Raw genomic sequence first — 9,785 nt, 5'->3', positions numbered from 1 at the left:
CCCTTGTGGCTGATACGTTTTCCATTTCCTGGGATGGATTATATTGGGGAAACAGGAGAGTGAAGCCCCTATTTGTCCTTCTGTGCCCACATGGCCTTTTATGGAATGGCTACCACGAGGGATTCTAGTTTCAGCCCTGCTTTTCTTGCCTATGGCCCTTGATCAACACCCTGTTGCTTTTATGTCAATATTTACCTATTTACAGTTCAATTCCTTACCACATGGCTAGAATTGGTTATAGAATTTATATGTTTTAATACGAGAAAAACAAGTATTTTACAAGCAATGGCGAGAAGCCAATATCAGAAAATAAAATTTGTGGGTAGCCTGAGGCAGGATGGGGTTCACACTGTGGTCTTGACTTTAAGCAGTTCGCTTTCCTCACCGGCCTCTGTAGTAGTCTCTGTAGGCTCAGCCTTCTCTGTTGTGACTTCGCTGGCTTCCCTGGGATAAGAAGAACAATGCCAATGGCTCTTATTCATGAAAGGAGCAATTAAACTTTTCATTACTTCCTCATTTTATTAGTATTTTTTTATTTTTAAAAATTTTACTAATTTGGTTGTTGTTGAGAATATACACAGCAAAACATATACCAAATCGACATTTTCTACATGTACAATTCAGTGACATTGATTTCCTTCTTCGAGCTGTGCAACCATTCTTACCCTCCTTTCCTGAGTTGTTCATCTGCCTTTAACATAAACTCATTGCCCCCTAAGGCTTAGGGGCCATTGCTGTTGTTGTGGTCAGTTTGAGCCATACAGGTAGACCTTAAAAGAGCACAATGCTCAAGGAAGACATTCTTTACTAGTTAAGCTAAAGTACTGTTTGGTTTTAAGAAGGCTTTAGGTGATATATTTGGTTGAAGGTTTAAAGATTATCTCAGGGTAATAGTTTTGGAGTTCATCTAGGCTCCATGGCTTCAGAAAGTATGGAGTTCATGAGAATTTGAAATTCTGTTCTGCATTTCCGCCCTTTTGATATCTCCTCAGTTTAGATAAGAAGTTTAAATTGTCCCCAATCATTTACCCAGCATCTCTGTAGAAAATCTCATTCTCATCAGAAGAATCCTTGTCATGTAGCTTCTGTGCCATGTTTCTCTTGCGGGTGGCACTGAGAGGCCTATACATATCCCTGAGCCAAAGTGGCTGCCTTCTCCCCAAAAAGCCCTCCTAGAAAAGAGAAAAGGAACTATTAACTCTGAATCTCTCCTGCTTTCTCCCACCACAGCACTGGATCTTCCCCAAATGTACCTGACTTTCACCTTCCGATGTGCATCTCCTGTGCAGCGGACTTTGGAAAAAGCCCCTTGGGGGGAAACACACATAGGACAATTAGTGACCTATGTCATTTTCCATGTCCCTCATAACGCACATCTCTTGTTTCAGCAGGACTCAAAGTTTACCTCCATCCACAATCACGACTAGCAAAATCACTACAGACTTGAGGTTTGAGAACAAGTCCATGCACACTGGACTTCGAGGGGCTCTCCGTATCTGTCCACAGGGCCCCACGATGTCTCTGGGGAGACCTCTGTACATGGATTGGTATGGAGGCTAGGCGGAATTTTCCGCTCCATTTACCTCCTTGGCCATGTACCTTTGCGCAGTGAACCAACTGCACAACCATACTGAGCAGCCCTGTCCAGAAACATTTACATCAGTCCCCTTCATTCTCTGGGGAGTGGGGGTAAGTGGAGGAGAAGGTGCTTCTATTTTTCTAGCTGCTTTATTCTGTAAGTCGAATCACACCAAATAAATGCCTGAGTCTAACTAGCCAGGTTATTTAGCTCATTGGTTTTCATACTCTATGTGGTCACTGATTGGTGAGTGGTCGCTGTAGGTGGTCCCTGATTGTGAAGTCAATTTAAAGGTCATGACTAGCATTAAAAAAAAAAATCTGAACAGAATAGAAAATATCAGAGTACATAGTGGGTAATAAATTTAAAAAAACAAAATGTTGCCATCAGGTCGACTCCAACTCTTGATGATATCATGTGTGTCAGAGTAAGACTGTGCTCCACAGGGTTTTCAATGGCTGATATTTTGGAAGTACATAGCCAGGCCTTTTTTCTGAGGCCTCCAGGTGGACTCAAACCTCCAACCTTTCAGGTAGGAACTGCGCGCGGTAACCCTATGCACCACCCAGGACCCCCAAGTGTGCTTAGAAACTATTTATGCCTCTATCAGCAGCCACGTCTATGAAGTTTGCATGGACTGAGTCAGGACATAAAGTGTTGCTCACAGTCCAAGCACAATGTCATCAATGGAGAAGTACCCACATGGGAAGGAGTCATCCTCTTTCTGACACCCCCTAGTGGTGAGACCATGGAGCAAAATATTTTCCTTTCTCCCTCTCTTAGACAAGCTACTGTCTGAAACTCTTCAGAGTTAAAATTCTGTGAAGTTTGGATAAGGGGAATACAGAGTGGGGGCTTAACAACTGTCAGGATGAGAAGTGACGTTTTCCTGACACTTTAGAGGAAAAACACATATATTCTACCTTCCGTCAGCCTTGAATGAGGCCAGCCCTCTTACCCAAGACCATTTGGCCTTCCCTACCCTTTCCCTTTCCCTAGAGCCTCCAGGGAAGGCCTCTGGCCCAGCTTTATGCCCACCAACAGCAGGAAGAAACAGGTATAGCCTAGCTCTTCCCCTGAAAGGACTGGCAACAGCAGGTGCCTCTGTGCTAGTCCCATCAAGCTCAGCTTGGCCTGGGAGCTTATTTTGCTGGAGCCAAAGTATTAAGGTGAGTATGTTCTTCCTGCCTTTGGTAGTTTCCTCACTGAGCACTGAGGGGAGTGAAATAGAGGCCCTCTACATTCTCTCCTAGTTCTAAAATTCTCTTTTAAAAATTGTCAGTCTATGAATGTTTTATTATAGCTATTTGAACCACGATAAACACTGAAACAAAATTGCTGGACTAATATTTACCGTGAGGATCCTTCTTTGTCTTCCTCTGATGTTGCTCGATGAGCATAAATCTGTTTTGGAAGAAAGCATGATCCTGGTTACCCACCACAATGACCAGTATCTTCAAACCTTTATTCCTTCCTTCCATTGATTTGAAGCTTCATCTCCACTGCTAGATGATGATCTTTTTGAGCAGAAGGATTCTATCCTCATTTACCCCCCTTACTCCTCCACAGTACCTAGTTTAGGATCTTGCATATATTTTACTGTATTTTATCGACGGCTTTAGGTAACATTCAACATATAATTCCTAATAAAAACTCGTAAAAGTAGGAAAAGAGGAAACACCTTTCACTTGGTAAAAGTATGCACCAGAAACTTAGACAACAGCATTGCTTTAAAGTTAGGAATAAGGATGCCTGTTAAAAAAAAAAAAAAAAAAAAAAAAAGGATGCCTGTTACCACTGCTACTATTCAACATTGCTTGAAGGTACTAATCAAGGCAATAAGAAAAATAAATGGGATGTAAGTATTGGAAAGATAGATACAAAAATATCATTAGTTGCATGTGAAATAATTTGCCCTACCAAATATCAAATTACGTTGTAAAGCAACTGGAATTAATTAGGTGATACCGGTACAGGAAAAGACAAGTGGATCATTGGAACAGCACAGAGTCCAGACAAAGGCAGTATTTTGGATCAGCGTGGAAAGAAGGAACCATTCAACAGGAGCTTGTAAAAAAAACTGGACATTCACATTCACATAGGGAGAAAAAAGATTCTCAACCTCAGCCATACTAAAACCAACCAAACAAAATAAATTCCACATGAACTAAAACATATAATATATAACACAATGTTATAAAAGTAACAGAAGAAAATATAGGACACTATCTTTATACCCTGAGGTGGCAAAGGCTTCCCTAACAAGACCCACACTCCATACGCCATGAGGAGAGGGTGACAGATGTGATTCCAAGAGTGCAAACACCTCCTACTCTTCCTAGTCCTTGCCCACCTTTCCACTGGATTCTTTGTCTTCGTCTTGTTTATTTCTAAAAGCTCCTCTTATATTCAACATATCAATCCTTTCAACTCTTTCCATTGTATTTTGATGCTTCAAATAGTTGGCACTTGTCTTTGTATTTAGGGAGGCAAAACGGAACAGGCTTTGTAGTCAGGGGATTATCAGTTCTGCTTTTGGTTTTGCCCTGGGGCCTTAATTTGATCTCCTTCCTCTGTAGAGGGGGGATCATAACGTCTTTCCCCAAGAGTTCTGTGTCAGACAATATACGCTGTCCAATGCTTGGGATTTAAGTCAATGCTAAATTTGCTGTTTTGTTGTTAGGTTCCTTCAAGTTGATTCCCACTCATGACGACTCCATGTGTGCAGAACAGAACTGCTCCATAAGGTTTTCAAGGCTGTGATCTTTGAGAAGCAGATCACCAGGCCTTACTACCAAGGCACCCCTGGGTGGGAGTGACCTGCCAACCTTTTGGTTAATAGTCCAGCGCCACACAGGGACTCCCTAAATTTGCTGATGGTAGTCAAATCTATCGAAGTTTTCTGCCTGTGGTATCAGGCTTAGAAAGCTCTTTCCCACCACGAGATAATGAAAATATGGCTTATATTTCTTTCTAATAGTTTTAGGGTTTCTTTTTTTACATTTACTGAAATATGTTTGTTTTAGATGAGAAATATGGATCTGCCATTATCCCCCCTGCCCCCAATAGTTAGGCCACTGTTCTACTACCATGTACCCACTTCCCCCCAATGACTAGAACTTTAACAGTTAACATTTCAAAAGTGTTAAGAATACATAGGTCTGTCTATTACTGGCCTCTGTCTGCTACTTAAAAAAAATATTATGTTGTATTATTTCTCATTGTGCAATTGCTGTAACGCCTTATCTTTCTTCCCTTGAGCACCATTATTGTCTACTATTTGTAAAACACTGCATGGTTTCAGTCCTCATAAATCTTATGATCTAAGTGCGGGAGAGGATACAAGGAGAACACAGAAATGAATACAAATGTAAGGCTAAACTGAACATAGGAATTAAAAGCAGCACAGGATTTATAGAAATGTCTAAAAAGGAAACACCCACAGGCTGCCTGGAGAAGCAGAGGGAACTGTCTGGGCAATGGCCAATGACTGTCTTCCCAGGTGTCTTGGCAAACTGACCCCATGCTGGTCCTCAGCCTCCTAGGCTTAGAAATCAGACTCTGTCACCACCAAAAGAGAACCAGCATCTTCCTTTTGGGGGCAGTCTCACCTTATCAATATTTCAGGTCTGACCAAAAATCAGAATGCCAAATTATGACTTGACAGTGAGAAAGACATCTGTTCCACAGACAGGACTTCTGTGCCTACGGGATGAGGGAGCTGTGTCTCTGGAGCTGTGTCTCTGAGGAGACAGGCCTGTGTGCGCAGTAAAGCACAATCAGAAGGCTACTTGGTGAGAACAGAATAGAACGTAAGGAATCAGCTGAATCCAGGGTTTCATGGAAAGATCTGAGGGAGCCTCATCCACCTATCTCCTCTTCAGGGACAGCCCTACTGGTGGCCCTGACACTTCACATCTGCTGCCCCGGGCTCCATCCCTACTTTTGTGCAATGTCAGGGTGGGCACTGCCCAGGTTGACCTGTTCTTTGCCTTTTCTACAAGGAACTGACCAACCCTTCTGCTGATAGACCTGTTTTTCTTCAGATAGATCAGGAGGCCGTCTGGTCTTTACATATCTCTGTTCTGCTCCATTATGTGTTGATCTTAAACTTTCCCTCCTGAGGGGCCATCTTTTTAAAAATTGTTTACCATAGTTTTAACTTCTCTGGAGAGGGCAAATGTCTCTCTTTGGCCCCCAAGGAATGGCAACACATCTCACAAATGAACCAGGGCCTGGAGGACTGAAGGGTTCAGGGAAGGCTTTGTGAAGAAAGGTGGGCTTGTGTTGTCTTTCGACAGATTCATAGGACTTCAACAGGCAGAGTGAATTAAGGGAATTTTTGAGGGGTAAAGGCACAGACAAAAGTAGGAATGAGCATGGTGTGACTGGGGTAGGGTGAGGGGCTGGAACGTAAGGCTGCTCTGACAGTAGAAAAGGTGAATAGGGAAATTTGGGTGAATTGGCAGGGTACCCTTAAGTTGTCAGCTTGTTAAATATGCTAGCAGCTGTCTGTCAGGAAACAACAAACCATTATATAATTGAACAAAAAGCAAGCAGAACCAAACTGCTTACTGCAATATTTTAACTGAGCCTATTTAGACAATGCCTATACAGTTTCTATGATTTGGAATCTACTCGATGTCAAGGGGTTTTTTTTTTTTCTTTTTTTTTCTTTTTAGTGCACACACTGGAGAAAAAGATGCTAAGTAAATCTAAGGAATCTACAAGGTAGCACTTTTATCTTTTTGTTTTGTCCTTTCTCCCCAGGTTGAATGATCACTCCCTAAAAGAGTGGACATTTTATATCTTTTATCATCTCAACCAGTAGGGAAAGGAATCAGGGATAGAATGAAAGTGACTGGTGTCTACACCAAATCACTGCCACAGTTTTGGGTTGAAGAAATTTTGCAATCATGTCAACACTGGCCTTCTTAAATTTAGCTTCTCAAAATAGTCTAATGGCTTGCTATCTTGGTTTCAACTGCACCAAGATATCTGGGAGTAGGGTTCCTTTCAAAATCCCTGGAATATACTTTGTAATAAAAGAACCAAGCACACCCGAGTCCTAGTGACTGAAGAGGGATATCAAGTAGTAGCAGGTGGGAAAGTGGCTTTAATTTTCAGTTTGTGGCTTCTGAGTCTATTATAAAGACAAAATATATTCTAGAAGCTTGAATTAATTGTTGTCCTTACCTCAATGAGGCAGAAAATTATAATCAAAATCATTACTACCACAGTCACAGATATTGCCAAGATGAGTTTGTGGTTATATCCATATCCTGGAACTTCTTTTGTGAGCTAAAAAATAGGAAGAAAAAAAAATTTTTTTTTATTACGACAAAGAGATGAAAAGGATAAAAGCTAACTATTACGTTTCAAAACCCAATTCTTCCAGGTAAATCTAGCTTATAGGTTCAAAAAGAACATACCAAATCTAATAATCTTACTATTAGGCAATCTTCTTGTACAATTTGTGTGTTAACTCTTCTTTCTCCTCTACATTCTCTAAATGAACAAAATGGGGGATGATTTTCTTGGCCCAAGTTACTTGGCCAAGATGAGATACAGAGTAGGAGCTTTGATACTCTAAAGGCATGCCCTGAACTCTGATGGAAAAGTCTGAGACTCATGTTTCTGGAGTTGTCCTCACCTCACTTGACTCCTGCTCTTTTTGTTCACTCTGGACGTCTGTGCTCTCGTTGATGTAGTTCTCAGTTTTCCATTGGTCTGTATCCCAGTCTGCCTTGGACACCTTAACTTCTTGCTGCTCACTGAGAAGCTTCATTAGGAGGCCTGTTCTGGAGAGGAGTTTGGCACAGGCCAGTTGTACCTGGGGCTCTGAGCAGTCCAGTTTCAGTGTCCGCATAACATGAGCAATGAGCCTCCTCACATCCTTGTTGGGGATGAGGGACTGTAGCTGCTGGTTTAGCTGAGTTTCAAATTGATCACCCGGGGATGAGAGCAGTGGGAGAGAGGAGCCATAGGGCTTGGAGGGTAAGTCAGGGCCCATGTTCTGGTATTCCCATTGCGTTTCATTTGTTTGTTTAACAGGTGCCATGAAGTTGTCTGCAGTCACAGCAGAATCTGCAGTGGAAGGATCCTTATGGGCAGTGATTTCAGGGGTAGTCTCACCTAGCATAGTAGCATTGTGTACAGTACTGTTTTTTGCAGATGGCCCTGAAAAAGGAAACCATTCTTGAAAAGGATTTTCTGGAGAACTCAGTTCTCCTGAAGATGAAAATGCCTCTCGTGGAGGGGAATTTATGAGGCTCCTCACTGCAGAGGAAGGAGGTCTATTTCTAAGCATCAGCCTACGGACTTTTCTGAGCCTTCGACTCGTTCTGGCCTTTGGTCTTCTGTGAACCACTCGAGAGCGAGATTTATGGTAGATGTAATTTCTTCTGGAATGTGATACTGATATAGGAACCTCCATATTTTTAACTGTAGCATTTGCATCTTCTAAAACAAAAATGGTGTAGGTCAAGCCTTTTGAAAGGATTCTAACCTCAGGTGGGCCTTTTGAAGGAGGAGAGGTAGAAGGCCTGCCCATGGAGTATTGTTTCAGGGAAGAAGAGACTGCTGCCTTACGTTCCTTGCTGGATGAAGGCTCTGTGTTGAAGGAGACTCCCCCTAAGTTCCTTTGCCTCCGCACCATGAGAAGTCGTTCCACCTTCTTTGAAGGTGGCCTCAGGGACCTTCTTGCTTTGGGGGTGTTCTCCATAAATGGCTTGGCCCCTTGTTTACTCCTGATGCTCAGATATTCCATTTCTTGGAAGTGCCTTTTCTTTATGCCCCTTGGCCTCTTAAGGACGCTGTTCACCCTTTGCAGCCTTTTCCTGACACCTGTTCTCTGGATCTTTGCCAGGTGGTTTTCCCGGGGTTGAGCAGTTTCCAATTTCTTTTGAAAGATTTGGCGTTTAAATTCGGCACCTGAAAAGTTGGGATACATAAGCATGGCAGTTGTTTCTTTCTTTTTAACCCCATCAATTTTTCTGTGATTTTCTGCATCTAACAAATTCTCCAGAAAATAGAGTTTCCTCAGTTTACTTCTGTAAGTTGCATCGTTGTTTTCAGGCTTAAGAGGGGGATTCCCTGTGTTATTCTGGAAATTGTTCAGGGCCTTTTCTCTATCTTGTACCTTTGAAAAAAGCAGTTTAATGAATGGTAATAATGTCATTTCTATGTGTTCTAGATTTCCCTCCGAGAAATAATGCAGTACGTAATTTAGTGCACTAATAACATCACTTTCATCATTAAAGCCTAGAGGCTCATTCAGGACAGTTGACAAGTTGACACTGCTTCTGTCTGAGGATGCTGCTTCTGGCTCAATAGTGAGCTCAGTGCTGGTGTTCTTTTTCCGGGCTTGTAATGCCTTCATAAATGTTCCTTCTGCGGGCCCCAGAGATGCTTCTTCACCTGCCAAAACAGAAAGACTATGATTGATAATGAAAGGCAGATGGGACAGCTTTTTGTCAATTCATAGCCATATACCCCAGTTGAATAAATGAGAAGTCAACAAAGATTTAAGCGCCATTTAGAGACGAGAAAAATAAACCCGAACTGAAGTTTATGACTAGTGACAACAATGTTCCACTATGGATATGTCCACTATGTCCACCCTGGTTCTCTTCAAAAATTGGCTACCTACTGAGAACATTCCATAGTGTGAAACACAGTAACTACATTTAGATTATGGAGCTTTGGTGACACAGTGGTTAAGTGCTCAGCTGCTAACCAAAAGGTTGGCAGTTCAAACCTACCAGCCTCTCCACGATAGAAAGATGTGGCAGTCTGCTTCTGTGAAGATTTGCAGCCTTGAAAACCCTGTGGGGCAGTTCTACCCTGTCCTATAGAGTCACTACGAGTTAGAATCGACTCGACAGCAACAGGTTATGAGACACGGAAGAGATTGGGCTGGCTGAATCAAATAAGGGCTACATTTCAAGGTCTTATGTGCTTGGCCAGCTATACTTAAACAGTCTCTGAATCTAAACCTAAGTACAGACCACCATATAACTTTTGCTGCTGGCTCCTGAAAACTACTTGTAATTAACAAACTAGGTGCTTAGACAAGATAAGGGGCTACTTTTCAAGGCCCTTTGTGCTTAACCAGCTCTAAATTACTGATAATCATACTCAGTTGTTTTTCAAGGCCTCACCAGATGCAGAGTGCGGGCAGTAAAGATCAACGTGGCCTATGAAT

General features: G+C 42.2%; 1 protein-coding gene across 1 annotated transcript in view; it reads right to left on the bottom strand.

The window, feature by feature from the left end:
• Positions 1 to 344: 344 nt before the first annotated feature.
• LRRC37B (leucine rich repeat containing 37B) overlaps positions 345 to 9,785 on the bottom strand; it is a 62,039-nt gene continuing 52,598 nt past the window's right edge. Inside the window, exons 10-14 of the mRNA XM_049861329.1 lie at positions 8,862 to 8,998; positions 7,233 to 7,568; positions 6,776 to 6,880; positions 1,030 to 1,172; positions 345 to 444 (exon numbers count right to left, since the gene is read on the bottom strand). Coding sequence (XP_049717286.1) covers positions 345 to 444; positions 1,030 to 1,172; positions 6,776 to 6,880; positions 7,233 to 7,568; positions 8,862 to 8,998 — 821 coding nt within the window. The remainder of the gene's footprint in view (positions 445 to 1,029; positions 1,173 to 6,775; positions 6,881 to 7,232; positions 7,569 to 8,861; positions 8,999 to 9,785) is intronic.

This window comes from Elephas maximus, chromosome 19 (genome assembly GCF_024166365.1).
Source record: "Elephas maximus indicus isolate mEleMax1 chromosome 19, mEleMax1 primary haplotype, whole genome shotgun sequence".
NCBI lineage: Eukaryota > Metazoa > Chordata > Mammalia > Proboscidea > Elephantidae > Elephas > Elephas maximus.
This window is presented reverse-complemented; position numbering and strand designations above follow the sequence as displayed.